This window comes from Hirundo rustica, chromosome 2 (assembly GCF_015227805.2).
Source record: "Hirundo rustica isolate bHirRus1 chromosome 2, bHirRus1.pri.v3, whole genome shotgun sequence".
Classification (NCBI taxonomy): Eukaryota; Metazoa; Chordata; class Aves; order Passeriformes; family Hirundinidae; genus Hirundo; species Hirundo rustica.
Genome location: NC_053451.1, coordinates 26,985,627 through 27,004,793, shown reverse-complemented (window position 1 = coordinate 27,004,793; position 19,167 = coordinate 26,985,627). Strand labels below are relative to the sequence as shown.

Sequence of the window (19,167 nt, the reverse complement as noted above, 5' to 3'; positions counted from 1 at the left end):
ACTTAATAAGTTTTGGGCATAAGATAGTGGTAATTTTTCTGAGGCGCTTGAAGTTGATGAAACAAATTGATTTTTGTAAGTGTATTTGGGATCAGCAGGCTTCATTTCATATTACTTTTGGAGGCCCAGAAAAATATTGGGCATTTAGTATCTATTTTGCTTCCAAAAAGCCTCAGAGAGCCACACCACTTTCTTTCTATGGCTGGGCCTTTCTTTGTTTCAGTTACAGTGAAATTCATCCCTGATTTAGTTTACTTGCCTGGTGATGCTGCCAGGGCTAAAGGAAGGAGTGTGATAAATCTTGTGAGGGAAAAGTGTCCCAGAGTGTGTCAAGATTTATGAGCACATACACTTGAAAAGCTAAGCACTGCTATTTAAGACCTTGGGAGAGGAAGCCATGAACTTGTGAAGATTAGTAAGGAAACCAGATGGAGTTGCACTGAACAACTTGGGATTCATGGCTGCTAGAGCCCCATCAATGCAATCATCAGCTGAAATTTGACAGTCAGCTTTAGCCGTTAAGTGTAAGGTGTATTCCCTTTACATACGAAGGATGATAAAGGCAAAATTTGGGAATGTTGTCCGAAAAGAAAGTTCACTTCAAGAGGAATTAGCTTGCAGTTACAAAGCTTGTTGATCTGGGAGATGGGCAGGCAAGAATCTGAGGGTACATGTCTCTGCTTGCTGTGTTCAATAACCCAGTTATGGGCTAATACTGGTAGATTTTTTTTTTTTTTTTAAATCTACTGCCATCCCATATGTACTCATATCTCTGTTTTAGAGGACCACATTATATTTTGTTCTGTTTCTGCTAGGTAAAATGGACTCCTTTGTGTTATGCACCAGTGATTTTTTTTTCCCCTGTTTGCATCTCCAAAACAGAAAAAAAGGATGAAATTTGTTCCTGCTCTGGGGTAGAGGCAGTGATGGCATTATGGTTTTTATGCTGTACTTTTTAATTGCAGCAGCTTGTCTAAGGTTATTTTAAATCATACACTGTTGAACAAAATGTTCTTGAGATTCTCTTCTGTTAAGCTACTCTAAAACACTTTCTTTCAAGTCTGTTCATTTTCAAGGCCAAAGGTTTATTTCATTTTGTTGCTCTTCTAGTTTTTTTTAAAGTATTGTTCTTCATGTGTTCCTTATGGGCTACAGAGAGTTTATCTGCTAAAATGCTTTTTAATTCTTTTAAGCTTGAATCTTTTACTTGTACAAATATGACACTGAATTCCAAGCCCTTGTATTTTAGGGAAGTTGATTAAAACAAATAAGGATTTTCTAGACTAGGAAAATAGTTTCCTTTCAAGGAAAAAAATCAAACCACAACAAAAGCCCAACAATCAGCAAAAGATAAACCCCCATCTTAATAACTTTTGTTCTTCTCAGCAGATGAAGAGGTATGGATAATTTACAACCACATAGGCATCTAGTATTTTGTGCCATTTAACATTTGTGCCAAACAACTCTTAGTTCTTTCAAAATAATTAATCTTTCTTTATACTGATAAAGATATGAAGACATTTTATCTCCTCATAGAGAAACTGACTCTGCTGACTAAACATTAAAAGAATTGGTTTTATGTCTAAAAAAGGTTAAAAAAAAAAAAAAAAAAAAGGAGCTCTGGAGGGCTTTTTGTTAGTGTTAATAAAAGTTGAGATTTTTTTGTACTCCAGGTAAATTAAAGCTTCTGCAAGTTCTGGCAAAATCTGTGTCCTTCGTCCTTTATCAAATGCTATGGAAGTGGTTGGTGTGGTTACTCATGGTTTTAAGAGGTTGGTAGATGTCTAAATTATGTTAAAAAAAGAATAAAATTTTGTTTTCTTAAAGAACAGTGAAGATACAGCTTTAAAAAGTGTTTAGTGCCTTGGATTTAAAGAATAATCTGACAAAGATTCTAAATTGTTTAATCATTGGAGTACCCATATGAGTCAGATCTCATCAGTACAAATATCAAAGAAACTGGATTAGAAGAGCTTTTACTTTCTTCATGGTACACTCCTGTGACTCAGCGCCTTTACGTAGTGCGTAGGATGCTCTAACCGCATTCCTTAGGCTGTAGTTTTGTTTACCCAAAACTCTGTTTGGTTGTGTTTATTTCTCTGTTATTTAACAGTTTTTTGCGTTGTCCTGTTTCCTTTAGGTCACCCCAGTGTATGAGGAGTGGACCACAATTGATTGGTACCAGTTTTTCTGCTTATGGGAGAAGCTGCCAGCCTCAATGAAACGTGTGGCTGAGCTGGTGGGCATTGAAGAAGGCTTTCTAGCTCGCTCTGTAAAGGGCAAAATCACAGCTAAAACAGAGAAACAGCACAGACAAATGGCCATCCACAAAAGGTAGCCACAGAATGTGGGTGTGAATGTGCAGAGATTAGAGGCTTTGACATTTGTATTGCACAGGCTCTGTGTCTGTTTTCAGGAACTGGCTCTTTTTCTAAGTGAGCTGATAGGTCAGAGAACCTGGAGCTGGTCTGCTCTGATCTGAGAACACTGGTGGCACCAGATGTTTGTACTGATGTTTTAGGAAGCCATCCTCTCTGTTTCCTTTGTGTGCTATACTGTAGTAGTGTTCTGTCCCATGTATCACGGTACATTTTGCCATGTACAGTAGTGTGCCCCAGGTGACAATTTTATTTCTTCATGTACTTTGTCAACAGGTTTTTCACCAGCCTTGCCCTTCTGGATTTAATCAGCGAGGTTCCTTTACAAGATATGACCAAGAAATACGGCTGTAGTCGTGGTCAGCTTCAATCCTTGCAGCAATCTGCTGCCACTTATGCAGGCAAGTTGTCTGAGCAAGATACCCCAAGAGTATTAGGCTAGTCTGGTGGGGTTTTTTTGGTCCTTCCAGATATGGGGCCAAGATAGCCACAGTGTGGCACTAACAGCAAACAGCCTTGTAAAACCACTCATGGATTTATAGCTTAACCTGTGGTTGCCGCTGCTGTGGAACCACAGAGTGTGCAGTGGGAGGGGGGCCAGCTGGGGGGAATCAAGCAGTGTGCAGCCTGATGAGGTCTGTGGAAATCAGCTGTGTACTGTGCAGGAACATAGTTTGTTTAATACTAGGTATGGAAATTAGTGCAAGTCCCTTCTAAAGCTTTGCTCTATCAGGAAAGAATACCTTTCAGCATTGAGTAATGTTTGGAGCCTCTAAGATCGGACATGGCTTTTTTCTGAATGCAGAATTCGTTGGCCGGAAGGTATAGGGTTAGAGTTTTCAAAACAGAGTGAGTGGCTTCTGGGTCGTTTAGCAGCAGATCATAGGAGGTCAGACAACTGCTACCTTTAACTTCCTTAAGAAGGCTGTGTGGGAGTAGAAGTAACAGCCCACCATGAGACTGTGTTGGTTTTTTTTTTTTTTCTGTTGCCTAAATCCTTCATTACTCCATAAGTGGGTTTTCAGTTTTTAAGACAGTTTTAGCTCAACTTGTGAAACCCTCTGTGTGGGCTGCAGCATGAGTCAAAGCCCCAAAATGAAAAGGTCACGCCAACTGATGCAGAGTAGTTTAATTTAATTCTGGTAGTATAAATAACTTTTTAAAAAAACTTTTTGGTATAAATAACTGTAGCAGTTTCATAATTCTGTATTTCCACTGTTAAAAATTTTCACAGAGGTAATCTGGGAAGTAAAATGAACTATTGCTATGACATAGAGTTAAGAGAGATGATAAAAGTTGTATTCTATAATGACTGTAAAATTAGTGAGGGATGCAACGTCTTTCAGTGGTTTTCATAGTCTGTAGATGCAATCTGTGGGTAAGAAACTGTCTTTTCTGTGCTCTTTTCTTTTTCCCATGCACTGAGGACTGCAGTTGTAACCTTTATCATAGGATTTGCTGCCTCCTATGACGCTCTCAGTAACTGAAATCCTGCAGGCCAGGGTCTGTGTTTATGGATGTCACTGCTAGGTTTCCTCCAAGATCTGTGGCTTCCCTTTAGTGACTCTCATCACTACTTTTTCCTTTGCCATTTTTTTTCTTTTTTAGTATGATTGTTTCATAGGACTCTTGTTCCAGGATATGCATGTGCTTCAAACTTTCAATATTTGCATCTTTGAAAAAACAGTGTCATTCAGAATTTCTGCCTCACTGATTAGCTAGTTAATTGCAGATTGAGTTCTGCAAGACTAGCTCCTACTCATACTTGTAATAAACATGAGTTATTTTCTGTAAATAATGGAAAGGTGAGAAATGTGAGTGCTGATTCAGACTGGGAGGGTGGGGAGTGAATCCGGCTTAGTAGAACTGGAACTGGAGTTCAGACATTAATGCGACTTTTGTGTTCCAGGAATGATCACAGTTTTCTGTAATCGACTGGGCTGGCACAACATGGAGTTGTTGCTCTCTCAGTTCCAGAGCCGCCTCACTTTCGGGGTGCACAGGGAGCTCTGTGACCTGGTGCGCGTGTCTCTGCTGAACGCACAGCGTGCCAGGACACTTTACAGCGCTGGCTTCGTCACCGTGGCTGATCTTGCTAAAGCCAGTCCTGATGACGTGGCAGCTGCTCTGAAGAGCTCAATACCGTTCAAAAGGTGAGAAATCAGGAAGTCCGGAAGTCAAGTAAAGGCGTATGTAAGGTGAAGGGTTACAGGATGAAACATGCAAAAAAAAATGGCAACTCTTTGGAACTTGGTGTCAAATATTAGATAGAAATAACCTGTAGGTCTCTCCGACTGATCGCAGTCGTTCCGTGATTATTCTGAAATTAATAGAAGCATCTTGTATTTACAGAATAAGTTTTTGACACCCAAATTTTCTTTTTATTCCTCTTTTCAATGCACTGTTGAGTTCTGGGAAAATTGTCAGTGCTTTCTGGGGTGTTTTTGCTGCCTCTAAAAGGCAGCTACACCATATGTTCAAAATAGTTGATGATTTATTACTGATTATCTTTCGGGATTCTCTTACAGTTTATATGTTAGTGCAGTAACAAGCTTCCCTGATGAAGTACCTGTTGGACTGTGCCATGACATTTGTCTGGTTCATGCTCTTGAAGTTTTCTTTCTTTGGAAAACATAGAGGATGATTCATTGAGACCTGGCTCTTACCCTAGCAGGGAATTGGGACTTGTCTGGGGTACATTTGAACACAGAAATCTGGCAATGCTTTTGGGGTATGTAGCCAGCAATATCTTTCATCAGTATCTATTCATATTTAGAAATAGTTGTTTCCAATTTAGTTATTTCCCATCAAGTGTATTATATTTTGGGTACAGTGCTTCTGTAAAGGAAGCTGTGATGACAGTTGAAACGGGAGCAGAAGAGAGTAGTGCTGGCTCCTCGTGCTGTTTGTTATGTCCTGCATGGATGTTTACACCTGGCTGTTACCTTCCCCGCAGTGTTCGCAGGGCTGTGGATGAGGATGAAGAGGCAGCAGAGGAGCGTCGGGCCGTGCGCAGCATCTGGATGGCTGGAATGAGGGGTTTAACTGAAAGAGAAGCAGCCTCCATCATTGTGGAGGAAGCCAGGAGACTTTTGCAGCAGGATTTGGCACTGATGGGGGTGCAGTGGAACCCAGAGTCTTCTCTGGAGACTGATACATCCTCTGTGATCAGCAGTGAGTCAGAACTGGAAGACAGACTGCGTAGATCAGATGGAGAGAAGTCTGCTGAGTCTTCAAGGGTGTTAAGCAAAAAAGGGTGCAGAGTTCAGCGCTGTAATGGCCTTGGTTCTCAGATTGGAAATTTATCAAATATTAAAAAGGGATATAAAAGGCGACTGAGCAGTAGCACAGAAAGCTCTGTGTTTGAGAGTGAAGTCCTGGGCAGGAAGCAGGCTCGAGCAGAGGAAGGCAAGGGTGATCTTGTGTACAGTGCTAGAAAACGGCCAAACGTGTGCAGAGGAAATGAAAACATAGAAGAAATTTCTGGGGTCAAAACCAAGGCGGATTCCAGAACAGCAGTCCAAGAGCACCTTACTGAACAAGGAAAAACACCAACACTGAGAATAGGGTCTTCAGCCTCTAGATTGATTAAAAGCACAGATTCACATTTAAATCGGACTAGGAGCAAAAATACCGCTTCAAAACTGCAGGGGTCACTTCCTGAAGTTTCAAATAAGCTTAACATAGACATACAAAAGCTGCCTGTTTCCCACACCACCATCTCTACAGGTAATTCTGCTTCAAACCAAAATAATAAGGAATTTATGGAAACAGATTCTGTAGCTCATAAAGTCTCAAGTTCTGTACAGAGGGAGGAAGTTAGGATTGGGAAGAAAGATAAAATGGAAAGATTATTTACAGAGCCTGCCACCACTAAGGAAGGCATGCCTAAGGGGAGAGCAGGTTTCCAGGCACCTGTTATGCTGAAGGGTACTCCAAACACCAGTGTGGAGACGCACAGTATTGTAGGAAGTAGAGGAATATCTGGTAGTGCTAGGACACAGAGAACTGACAAAACTGAGGGTGAGCAGAATAAAAGGAATGAAAAAAGGAATGAAACTCAAAGAGATGCGAGCTGTGCTGAGGCGAGGATCGATAAATATTTTTGTCCTGGTGAGGAGAAAAGCTGCAATATTCAGATTCAGAATGCTGGCAGTAATGGGAGTGAAAAGCCCAATGGAATATTGTTACAAGCTGAAACACTGCAGAATGGCAACTGTCACCCTAAAGATTTTCTGATACAGTCTTTCGTAAAATCCAGAGGTGTTTGCAATGCAGATGGTGTTCAGAATGATCCAGCCTCTCATCAGTTTTCTGACTCTAGAGACTTTGAAGTCAGCATCCAGTTGGATACTCAAACTGAGATGATAATAAAACAGGAGGGAGCAGCTGGAATCACAGGACAGCAGGGGATAGGAGGTTCAGAGCTGGCAGCAATACCACATCAGGAAATCTCAGAAAAACTAAGCAGTTTATGGACTGAGAATGATACTGATAAAAGGCTGGCTGCAGCAATTAGGAAACCAAGCTTCCCAAGTCTTATCACAACAAATAACATTACAAAAAACACAACTCAGCGCTGTAGTAATAAAGTTTTGGATTCTGGAGGCCTTAATTTACAGCCTGTAGTGAAGAAAGTAGAACCTGCACCTTGCCTTAAAGAAAGCGATTTCTCAGTGACTGACTCACAGCTACACAGCTTTCTACAAGATTACCAGACCCAAAATTCAGTGAAAGGGGAGAGTGTGTCTAAAGACCTGAATAAAACAACCTCCCATTTTGGTAGGGAACACGTTGTACAAGTCGAATGCCAGTCCGTCCCTGAAACAAGCCTAAATATGAGTGATGGCTTGCTGTTTGATGATACCTTCAGTAATGTGAGTGACCTTTCAGCTGTTCACATCATGGAAGCTGATGGAAAGGACCCTGTGGCTTTGCTTCCTCCAGATGGTGTTTTGCAGAATCCAAGGCCTGTTGAGAATAAATTCGATGACAGTGACAATCAGAAAGAACATGAGAATCCTGCACAGTGTAACAATGTGTCTCTGGCATCCTCAGATGTAATAGCAGAAGTTTTAGACCATGGAAACTCCCCATCTTTTCTGAAAGACGTTCCTTCTACATTTCAAGGTCAGTCAGGATTAAGAAATTCAGTCATTCATAACAATGACGCCAGACCAAAGGATTTAGTAGGAGATCAAGTTGAAAAGCTCCAGAGAAGCCACCAAGCTTCAGAGAAGAACCCCCATCCAGTAGTGTGGTCTGGATGCTCATTTGAGCTAAGCCCGGGATTGCAGGATGTGTTGGACAAGTGGCCTAGCCTCTCAGGCATTGAACCAGTTTCAGCAAGTTCCAGTTTGAAAGGAGAGTTAGTTGCTCCTATTGCTAGTCAAGAGCCAGATCCAGTTTTTGAATCTGACTGTTGTGAGCCAGAGCCTTTGCCCACTTGCCAGGATTTAAAAAGCTCTTTCAAGGTTAAAGGAAACACAATAGAAAACTCTGATCTTCAGAAAACAGATGGCATAACACTTCAGCTCAAGGGAAGCAACAGAACATCCTGTCCTGCACCAGATAGTAATAACGGGTTTATTCCTCCAACACCACCCAAAGAGCTTTTTCCCAAAGAGCTTTTTCCAAAAAGTTCGGTTTCTGTCCCTGTGAAATCTGCAAGAAAGGAGCAAGTCACCTGCAAGAATGAAGGGCAGACGATTCAGCTACAGTGGAACAGTGAGGGCAATGTAGAGCAGCAGGCAAAAACATTCCAGGTCAACCTTGGGTGTCTAGAGCCAACTGAGACAGTTGAGATAAAAGATGATTCCACTATAGACCAAGGCTTTTCACTGCAGCTATCTCAGGATGTTTTTCCATTTGTTCCCCTAAGTGCTGAAAGTTTCACTATTATTGATGTAGCAAGCGACAAAGCACTTTTCCAGACTTTTGTTGCAGAATGGAAGGAGAAAAGCAGATTCTCCATCTCGGTGGCATGTGAAAGAACAAAGTGCCTTTTGTCTCCCAAATCAACGATTGGTGGCAAGTTCAAAAAAGGTCAGTTTCCCATTCCAGTGCATTATTTTGTGAATAGCATGTGGTATCTTCAGCTTAAAGCAGGCCTAGAGAAGGAAAGGGTATGCAAAAAAGGAGGAAAATCACTGATATAACAGAATCATGGAATGTTTGGGGGTGGAAGGATCCTCTGGAGATTATTACAGAACCTGCTAAAGCTGGTTCACATAGAGCAGGGTGCACAGGATCCTGTGCAGGCAGCTTTTGAGTATCTCCAGAGAAGGAGATTCCACAACCTCTCTGGGTAATCTGCTCCAGCGTTCTGTCACCCTCAAAGTAAATCAGTTTTCCCTCCTGTTCAGATTAAACCACCCATAAAACATCCCTTCCAAATTCTGGCCTTTTCTAGCAGCCTCTCCAAGAGTTGAGATAGACGTGTATTCCTTCCTTCCACTCTAAAATGAATTTAACATTTGCCTCTCAAAAACCTATTTTGATAGTTAAGAAATGTTGTTGTTATGGCAATGTGACAGCAAAGAATCTTAACTGCTGAATCTTGTCATTTTAAAGGAAGAATATGTTTATAAAGAAGCATCAAACTGCAGCATATGAGTACTTCTGTGGGGAAAAAAAAAAGCAATATTGCAACAACCCAGAGACAGATCTGAATTTCACACATGCTTATATTAAACCAAGTTTACATTTTGAAAATATTTGAAAATATGTAACCTTGGTTCAGAGTTAGTCACAGAATAATATTCAGATGATCTCACATACCAACAAGTTGCTAACATTTCATTACTATCACCAAAGACCTACCAAGGAAATGCTTGACATCAACCAACTCTCCATCATCTACTAACACTCAGCTCCTTTGCTTTACTGAGACTCGATAATATTCAATTTTAGGCTCAGCTGTATGTATTTGCATTTTCAGGATCCCAGCTCTTCTGTATTTATGGATGCCATTTTATAATAGTAACTTAAAATTATTTCTTTAGTGAGCTCTCCTCAGTGGATACAAGCTAAAGATGACGGATTTCCTGTCCAAGGATGCGAAGACATCTTGGTAGTTGGACTGGCAGTGTGTTGGGGTGGAAAAGATGCCTACTATATCTCTTTGCAGGAGATCCAAGACCAGACTGGTAAGTGAGCAGACAGGCTCTGCTGGGTTGTTTGACACTGCATCTCAAAAAATTTCCTTCAGCAGATAAGGCTCTTGGAAGTGCTGTGATTGTCCCAACCCCAGTCCTGTTGTGTGGAGGAGTCATTTAGCAGTCTTAGGTGTTAAACACCCTTGGACAGGTTGCTGTGGATACATCTATAGTACTGTGTAATGAAGGCAGGTTATTGGCTCAGACACTGGACTGTGAGCATGCATATGGCTAAGACATTTACTCACTGCCAGGTTCTCTTTATCTAACTTGCTTTTCCCTTTCAATCTCTTCCAATTTTTGCTCTCTAGAACAAATCTAGCACTCATATGCTGAACATAGCTCAATCTGTGCTAAGTGACCTTGTGACTAGGGTTTGATTTCTGGCTATCCTTTGTTTGTTAGAACAGACAGAGCATTTGCTTTTGGGAGCTTTGTCTGGTTTGAATAAATATGAAATATTGCTATAGATGTATTATTTCTTCATAGTTCAACTGTAGCTTTTGTGCTTTAGGCTGTTGAATTGAAGATTTTTCTCTTGCCTTTTTCACCATGTAATGGGTTAAAAGATGATTTTTGCTTGTATTTTCTGCCTTAGAAATCAGTCCGAGTTTGGCACCACCACCTTTGGACCAAAGCCTGTCTGTGACAGAGAGACTGAACCATGTGCAGCTGTACCTGCAGAAGAAGCCCAAGAAGGAGCGCTCACTTATCATGTATGACTTCATTCCGCACTACAAAACTCTGCTGATGGCTTGCGGCATCTCCTTGGAAGGAAGTTTTGAGGACCCAAAGGTTTGCAGGATTAAGAAATTTCACTTGGGTGAAACTGCTAGTTTAAACACAGCAGTGGAAAGACAGGAGTACCTTCTGGTGCTTCTGTTATTTAAATACGGATTTTTCAGGAGGTTTAGTGAAATTTTCCTTCAGTGGGTAATCTAGAACAGTATTTTGAGGACCTTTGTTTTGCTATAGATGTTCATGGTGCCTGCAAGAGAAACAAATTTTCAGAACGCGTTATTATTTCATACCTTACTTGGCAGGGGAAAAAAAGATAAATCTCTCCCCAGTCCCAGTGGACAGGACTTAACTTCTGTTTTGTTGCATTAAAAAACCTGGGGCTGAAATATGTCACAAATGCTTCTGGTCAAGTTATTTCTTCTGAGAGCAGAAGACTTTGAAGGAAAATATTTACCCACTATGCATACAGACCACTTTGCTAGCCCTATTTTCTCAAAACAAAACAAATCCAAGTTTACATGGAATTTCAAAAGGTTTGGGTACCAGTTGGAACTCACATGAAACACTAGCTTGAGGTAAAAGCACCTTGTTGCCCATGTTACAAAAAGCTCTGGGTGCACAGAAAATCATGTTGCTTTTTAAAGCTTGCTTTGCTCATGGGCTGAACAGCTTCATGGCAATATTCATCTCTGCAGGAAAGGAACTAAGGTGCTCAACACAAGGACAAACAGATTTTTTCATACCAAGACATAGTTTTAGGATGAAATTGAAGAGCAGTAAAATCATCTTTCCCTTCACTGTTCCATGTGATAGTCATACTCATGGTGGTTCATTTTATTGGTACAATGGACATGTACATACACCCTCCCCAACCCATCCTGCTTCATCCTGTTTTGACACAAGAAATTGAAATACACATATAAATGAATTTGCTTTGAAGAGAGGGTTTAAACTCTACCAGGAGTAAAATATCCCATGCAGAATTCTTGGCATTAGTCCTGCAAAATATAGGAGAGCTCAGCTTGGCTAATATTCTAGATCAATAACAAGTTCTGATCTCCACAAAGTAATTTTTTCAGATTAAACATGTTTTGATCCTGATTTTCATATTTATTCCCTTTGAGTTAAGTTTTAGTAAGTGGAAACACACTTCAAGATGTGTTTATTTGACAGAAGATAAAGTTTTCAAAAGTACAGAAATAGCTTTTCTTTTAGAAAGAAGTAACTTTCCATTGTCACTCAAGAATTAAGCTAATTAGTGACTTAGGCCCTCCTGAAGGTTTTGACTGAAATGGTGTAACAAATTATTGCAGCTTGCCTGCCAAATGAAGAAAAAATAATATCCACTATAACCTTGAATTATGACTAAAGGGAAAAAAAGAAAAGTCTCACGGACATCTCCGTTTTTAAGGTTGCATGTTGGCTGCTGGATTCTGGCTCCAAGGAACACACCCTTCACAGCATGGTGACCAACTTTCTGCCCAGTGAGCTGCCCCTCCTGGAAGGAGTGGGCACCGGCCAAGGGGTGCAGAGCCTGGGGCTGAGTGCCAGCAGAGACCAGTCTGGGCGGTACAGAGCGGCCATAGAGTCTGTGCTTGTCTTCAACGTCATGGACCAGCTCCACAAGGAGTTACAGAAGGAAAATCTGACAGGTGAAGGGACCTCCTCTGCTTGGGGGCAAAGATGGAGGGTAAATACAGCTCTGCTACGGCAGGCTGAATGATCAGCCCAGGAAGAGAGGCGGTTTGGAAGTTCTTATCTAAATGTATTCTGTCAAGATGTTCATTTGTTAAATGAAAAGAGGGACATCCCCTTGGAAGCATATATATTCTGAAAAAAAACCCCACCTTAAAATATAATTCTTATATCCCAAATCTCTACCAGTTCCAGTGGTTAAGGTTGTAGTAGAGTCTTTTCTAGGTCTCTAAATCAAGCAGATTTGTACTTCCCAGGTGAGGACCCTGGCCATTCTGAGGGACTTGTGGGTCTGCCAATGATTTCTCATGAGCATTTTCAAAAGTTTTTGCATTTCTTTGTCAGAAGTAATTCCTAAAATCCTCAGATGTTTTCTGAAGGAGATTTCTTGCTCTTTGGCCTGCCCATATAGCATGATTTGTCACGTATGCATTGTGTCCATGAAATTCTTGTTGATTCCACGGTGAATGATCCTCTATGTTTCCACTAGTAATTGCTGAGTGCTTGTGCTGTTTTTAAAACAAGCCATCAAAAAACATCCCCAAAATATACCTATTGGTGGTCTTTATGATAGTTTCCCCCTAAATTTTATCAAGAGCCAAGGATTGTGGTCCAATCCCACTGAAGTATTTTATTGCAAGTTTACCACATCGTTTATGATTGTTACACTTGAACCTTAGAACATTTTAAAAATATGTGGGTGGTGGAATTAGTGTATCAAGTTAGAAAGCCTTACATTAAGCATGTCTGCAGTTGATAAAATGTCGATATACAGAGAGATGTATTTTTTTAGAAAAAAAAATTGACAGAATCTGCTTTCTTGAATACTTTTGTGATAGGAAGTTCTGGAACTGTTCTTTTTATGAGATATTTTTTATTCCAGAAACAAAAGTATTTAAATGAAATCTACAGTAAAAGATTTCAGTGTGTCAGAACATTTCAGTATTTTCAAAACTGAGGATTCTCCTTTTTTTTTTTTTTTTTTTTTTTTTTAAAATGAATGTGTTTATCTGCAGTTGATCTGTTTCATAAAAGATTTTCTTGGGTTTGTACTTATTACAGATGTATTTTCTAAAGTGGAGATGCCCACCCATTACTGCTTGGCTCTGCTGGAGCTGAATGGCATTGGTTTCAGCACAGCAGCCTACGAAACCCAGAAACAGGTGATGCAGGCAAAACTGAGCCAGATTGAGACCAAGGCATATCAGCTGGCAGGACACAGCTTCTCCTTGACCAGCCCCGATGACATTGCAGAGGTACGTGAGGGTTGGGGTGGGAGGGGGAGAACTTCCCCAGAAGTCACCATCAAGAGGCTTTGGCTAAAATAAGAAAAAAATTCTTCGTGGGAAGACGGCGTGAAGAAAAGACAAAATGCAAACCCAACTCTGCTGAGAGTTCTTTTATCCTCAGACTCCTGCCTGAGCTTGCTGCCTGCAAGAGGCTGAGTCTCTCCTGCTTGTTACTGATCAGTCTGGTTTCTGCCAACTTTAGCAGAGACAAAGAAAGTAGCAGAGGAAATAGAAACCAAGTGAAAATAAGCACGTGGTTTGTACAGGACCTGGCCTGTCAGGGTGCATGAGATGATCTGCCAATTAAATGGCTTTTGGAGTATTTTGGATGAGTGGTGCAAGACTGGAGAAGCTTTTTCTCAATGCCAGTGTCCCGCACACGAGATGTGATTTCGTGTCATGTAGTCTTGACTTGTGCTGCAAAAGTTGAATTGTTACCCTTGTCCCTGTAGAGGCATGAAAGAGGAGGAAAAACTGCTTTAAAAGTTTTAAGAACTGATATTTTTTAAAGTCTAAGAAACAGATTTCTATGTAAAATAGCAACGCTTTCATTCCTGAAGAATTTCACTTATATTTTTTAATGTACATTACATGGAATGATTGAAATAGATTAAAATTGCTGTGCATGGTTTTCTCCCCCTCTTCTTTTTTTTCTCCATGTACTGTTTTCTCACTAAAGGGCTGTACTTCATATGGAAGTAGTCAAAATCTGCAAGCAGCTATCAGCAAAAGAAATGCCACAGAAATATTCCTTCTTTGTTACAAATGTAGAAGTCTTACTCAGTAACAGTAGTCTAAGTTAGAATTCCTGAAATAATACTCGACTTCAGTTTCATTCTGCTTCATGGAAAGGGGGAAGTAGTTTTGTCTGAAATGCTGTTTTCTGAACGACAGAAGCTTGTATCTCATGTGGGAATTTATTATGAGTCATGTAAACTATCTTGTATGAGTTAATGGAACTTTACCCCTCTAGTTTTGGTCAGTAAAACTTCGGTGCTACATAAATGGACAGGAAAAAAGCTTTCTGTTCCCTTCTGCCAGCTGTGAAATCAAAGACAATAGCTGCTAAATAGTGTATAATGCTACACAGAAACATAAACTGAAAAATGAAGAGCTGTATTCTGTCACCAAATGAGCATATACTTAATTTTCTGTTTTTTGGCAGTTTGTTAGAAAAACGAATATTCTAGCTATTCTCTGAAAGATATTTGTGACCACCTCTTTCTGTGCCATTCATATTGTTCTGAAGCCTGCTCCCTGCTAACATTTCCTTTTTTTCACTAATGTTCTTCCCACTTTCAGTCATCTGAACATTGCATTTTATTACAGTTGACTGTCAGTGATAACCTCACTTACTGGATGGAGTTAATTACCTTTTCTAAAAACATACCTCTGAACTTAAACTTAGAGTGTTCAGAAAATGAGATTTTAAATTGCATTTTGTAGTTAATTAAAATGAGGAGGAATGACTGTTAGCTGGGGTCTTTAATCAGCTTTTTAATTACCTGAAGCAGTTGTACTATCCTTTGGCTGGAACAAGCTGTTTAAGTGCTCAGTTGCTTTTGTTTCCCCCTGGGTGCAGCGTGCAGAAACTGATTCGAAATGCTGGCCTCTTTCAGGTCTTGTTCTTAGAGCTGAAGTTGCCACAAAATGGAGATGTGAAAGTCCAAGGGAACAAGAAAACCCTGGGTTACACCAGAAGAGCAACTGCTAAAGGAAACAGGGTCAGGCTAAGCAAGCAGCTCAGTACAACCAAGGTACAGTAAAATCTGTTTCTAGTTTGAAAGTAAATTTTAATTGCCTTTTGCTCCTCCAGTTACCACTGGAAATTCAAATTGGGTTCTAACTTCTCTGTTAGCAGAGTTAGTAACTCCTACTCCGCTAAAGCTTGAGTGCAGTGAGGACGTGCCTATAAATAGCAGGCTTCAATAAGAGTAAATCAGGCAGAGTCTGATTTCCCAAATCACGTGTGAGACCAAAATAGCACAATAATTTTGTAATGCCAATAGCAGAAGAATTTTTCCACATCAGCTTGAAAGATACTTAAATACCATGTTGACTAAATACAATATTTTCTCTTCCTGCTAGTATCAAATCTGCTTCAGAGAATTTGTCTTCAGAATGGCTAATCTGATGGCTTATCAAATTTAGTATATCAGAAGCTTGTATAATGTGAAGGCTATTGACATTCTTGCCAGTTGATAAATATTGTGGACCTGCATTAATACCAGCTGCTGCAGGCTAATGGGTGCTCTTGCCAGACAAGTGAAATTAGCAGATATCTATGTCCCTGTTTTCAGGACTCATTAATCTGTTTTATTTTCTTAGTTTCCTCTTGTTCAGTGTAGTCTGTACTCAGAAGACAAGTATTGATTTCTGGAACTCAAGTGGCAGTGAAGACATTGGGTGCAGTGGTGGTGGCAGAGCAGGGAGCAAGAAGCAAAGGGAGATTTCTTCCTTCTGTGATGTGGGGGGATGAGGCTGCAGCTGCCTGCGGCGCACAAAAACAAAATGTTATTTTGAGAAATGTTTGCATGCCACTGTCTTTTGAAATTCTTGTTAGTCCCTTCATATTTCTGATTAAACTGAAAGGATTTGATTGCTAGTGATCAGCTTTGTCTTTCAAGGAGCGCGGTCAAGGGCTTCGCTTGGTGCTCCTAGTGTACAGATAGGAGAGAGCAGGGAGAAAAATAAGCAAGAAGATGGAGGACAAGTGTTAACGCTGGACAAGAGGAGGCAACGTAGGGGACCTCTGGCAAGTGATGCTTTATTTCATCATTTCAGGTGGTTTACTGGTTGGTGCAGATTAAGAGTGATGACGAGGGTGCAGGAGTCCAAAGAGAAGCGATTGTCTTCTTGTGGGCAATAAAACTGCAGCTATGTCAGGTGGTGCTTTGATTACCCATGTGTAGGTGGTATAAGTGGAGAGTATAAATAAAATCAATTTAATTTTAAGGCAGTGACAGTGGAAGCTCACTGTGGGTGAAGGAGTCACTTTTTCCTGCAGAGCTGCAAAAACTTTATTTATAAAGTTTTAAAGGCCGTTGATTAGTTGTGCCCTTTTCTTCCCACAAGGATGTTTTGGAGAAATTAAAGACACTTCACCCCTTGCCAGGGCTGATATTGGAATGGAGGAGGATCAACAACGCCATTACTAAAGTGGTGTTTCCACTACAGAGGGAGAAGCGACTGAATTCTGCACTGGGAATGGAAAGGATACATCCAATTTCACAGACTCACACAGCTACAGGTGAACAAATGTGTGCAAACGCCTCAGTTCTTACTGCTTTTTGTCTTTTTGTATGTTTGTATGCATGCAGCTTTTCTAAGAGGAAAAGATAGGAAATCAAGCCTGTGCTCTGCTTCAAGCAAACAAAGACACTGGTATATCTATTTGACATGTATCTGCCTCAAAAAACCAGATGTGTTTAAAATAGCTTTTGTGTTCACTGAGCAGTATTATTAATTTCTTGCACAAATTACCATGTAAACCTCTGACTCCAGAGCAGGTTCTGGATTTGGGAATTTCATATTAGTGATTCAGAAACGGGGAACCATCACAAGCCCATTAAACACAAAATACATTTCCTTTTGAAAAATTTTTTAGGAGTTGTGTTTTCTCACCTTCCTGGCCATTGTATTTTGGAGGTGTAGTGTATTTTGGAGTGCAGCTGCATTGAGTTAGAGAGATTTCTTTTTGGATCCTTCCTTAGTTCTGCCTTGTCTCCCTTTCAGGTCGAGTAACCTTCACAGAGCCAAATATCCAGAATGTGCCAAGAGATTTTGAGATTGAAATGCCAACTGTGGTTGAAGAAAGCCCACCCTCCCAAGCCCATGGAAATGTTAATTCTCATGCTGCTTTGGGGGGCAGGTAGGAGGATTTTGACAGAGCTTTTGTCTAATCTTAATGTGGTCAGGTTGTCAAATTTCTCTTTTTTCACTTCATCACTGGCTGCTGTCGTGTCAGTGTGACTTGTTATTCAGTGTTTCTCTTACAGGGGAATAAATACCTAAAAATCAGTGATACATGAAAGACATAATAATACTAACAGCATGTGGTTTCATGTAGCTATTTGCTTTCATTTTGACGTTCTTTATGAAACACTTCAGTGAGATTAGCGTTACATTCCCAGCTGTTGGATGGAAAGCCTGAGTGGGAAAATAACTTGTTAGGATCTGGTTTGACTTGCTAAGAACTACTCTGAAAAAGGATAGAATGTTGTGGAAGAAGCAGAAGAAACTGAATTTGTTTTATGCTGTGCAGCTCTCGTTGTAAGGGAACAGGGGTCAACATATTTTTCATTCTTTGTTAATAATTTAATTTGTGATAGTGACCTGCAGAAACTACCAGGTAGCAGAGGAAGATTTCTAAATTTGGTTCCTCTTAACCAAATACCCTGTTTTCCAGGATTCTACAATTCTACTTTGACAGCATTACATGCCAATGCCTAAGCAGCTGTGTGGAAGTCTAGTGAAACACCAAGGTCAATCTTTTAGCATCTACCTTGTGAGCTTTGAGGCTTCCTTACTTGGTGGTGCTTCTCTGCCTTCTCAGTTTCTCTTTCCATTCAGGTTCTTGTCCCAGTTGTGTCACCTGAGTGACTTGTCTAAGCTTTTTTTCCCCACAGCCAGATGTGAGAAATTTGAGAAGGTTTTTGGTTCTTCTACTGTGCGTTTAACATCTTTGTGCCTTGGGAAAGTAATGAGAAGAGAACTCAGGAGTAGAAGGATCTTGTCCACTTCTCCTCAGAAGAACCAGGCTTAGCCATGGAGGCAGGAATGTCGTTCTGAGATAAAGGTGTGGCAGTGCTCAGGCTTGCAGCAGCTTTTCAGGATGGCTGGGAAGTGTGCTGGTTTCTTGGGAGCCTTCCCTGTAGAAAAGAGCCCATCAAAGGACTGGAATGCCTGCCAGACATTGAGAGGTCTGTTCCACAGGCTGACTTTTCCTACACTTTGCCACATTCCTTAGTTAAGCAGCCACTGTGTTAGGAAGATGGGCAATCCTAAAGGCACAGAAATGACTGCTGGCACGAAGGAAATTGCCAGCCTGCCAAGTCTGATCAGCCTTCCAGACTTTGGTCCAAACTGTCTATTATCTTACTAACTACTATTGCTACTCTTTCCTCCAGCTGTAAGAAGCTTCTGACCAAAGGAGTGTAGCTAAATTAGGTCATGGTATAAAGCCCTTACACATTTAACTAAACTGAGAACCTATGCTGAACAGTGTGATGTTCTGCAGTAGCCAGACGTGCAATTGTTCCTCACCTTTATTTCTTTTGAAAATTTATTTCTGTGATTTTTGTGCTTTCATCTCATTGATCCCTACTGTTCCTGAAAAGCCAATATTTAAGAAGAAAAGGAAGTGCACGAGGGAGAGCATGATGTTTTTTCTCTGCTCTGCTGAAACTAGTCTTGATCTCAGAGATACCTTTTCATTTTGATAAAGAATTTGCTCAGATCCCTGATCCAGACATCACAGACTTATAAAGGCTTTCTGCTTTCCAGTGAAGAAAGAGCCCATTGGACTGTCTGGTAGACTGGTACTGATGGGAGGGTGTGATGTGAATGGTGTCAGAGCTGTGGTTGTTCAGTGGATGTGCTCATGGATACAATTCCATCTGCAGCTACAAATGCCTTGGTGGGACAGGAGACCTCTGCGAGCCCTGAAGGGATGCAGAGCACGTGGATGACACTGTAAACTTCTGGCCTCTCAGAAAAGAAAATTGAGCAGCTTTGGGGCAAATTTCCCCTCAGTCTTTAGGGAGGAAATGTGCAGTGTGTTACGAGTGCTTCTTCTGCAACTTCTGCTCTGTTTTTACAGGCTTACTTGTGCATGTATGTGCGTGTGCAGTAATGAGGGTGATGTTGAGGGGAGGAATTTTTCTGCCTCTGGGCTGGTGCATGCAT

The 19,167-nt window shown here is 40.8% G+C and overlaps 1 protein-coding gene across 6 annotated transcripts in view; it reads left to right on the top strand.

The window, feature by feature from the left end:
* POLQ (DNA polymerase theta) overlaps window positions 1–19,167 on the top strand; it is a 53,696-nt gene that overhangs the window by 24,368 nt on the left and 10,161 nt on the right. For all 6 annotated transcript variants that reach the window (XM_058419275.1, XM_058419274.1, XM_040055178.2 and 3 more), the window contains 11 exons: window positions 2,141–2,334; window positions 2,655–2,779; window positions 4,288–4,531; window positions 5,335–8,423; window positions 9,383–9,526; window positions 10,134–10,330; window positions 11,688–11,928; window positions 13,034–13,227; window positions 14,880–15,017; window positions 16,336–16,510; window positions 16,996–17,131. In XM_058419275.1, coding sequence (XP_058275258.1) covers window positions 2,141–2,334; window positions 2,655–2,779; window positions 4,288–4,531; window positions 5,335–8,423; window positions 9,383–9,526; window positions 10,134–10,330; window positions 11,688–11,928; window positions 13,034–13,227; window positions 14,880–15,017; window positions 16,336–16,510; window positions 16,996–17,131 — 4,877 coding nt within the window. The remainder of the gene's footprint in view (window positions 1–2,140; window positions 2,335–2,654; window positions 2,780–4,287; window positions 4,532–5,334; window positions 8,424–9,382; window positions 9,527–10,133; window positions 10,331–11,687; window positions 11,929–13,033; window positions 13,228–14,879; window positions 15,018–16,335; window positions 16,511–16,995; window positions 17,132–19,167) is intronic.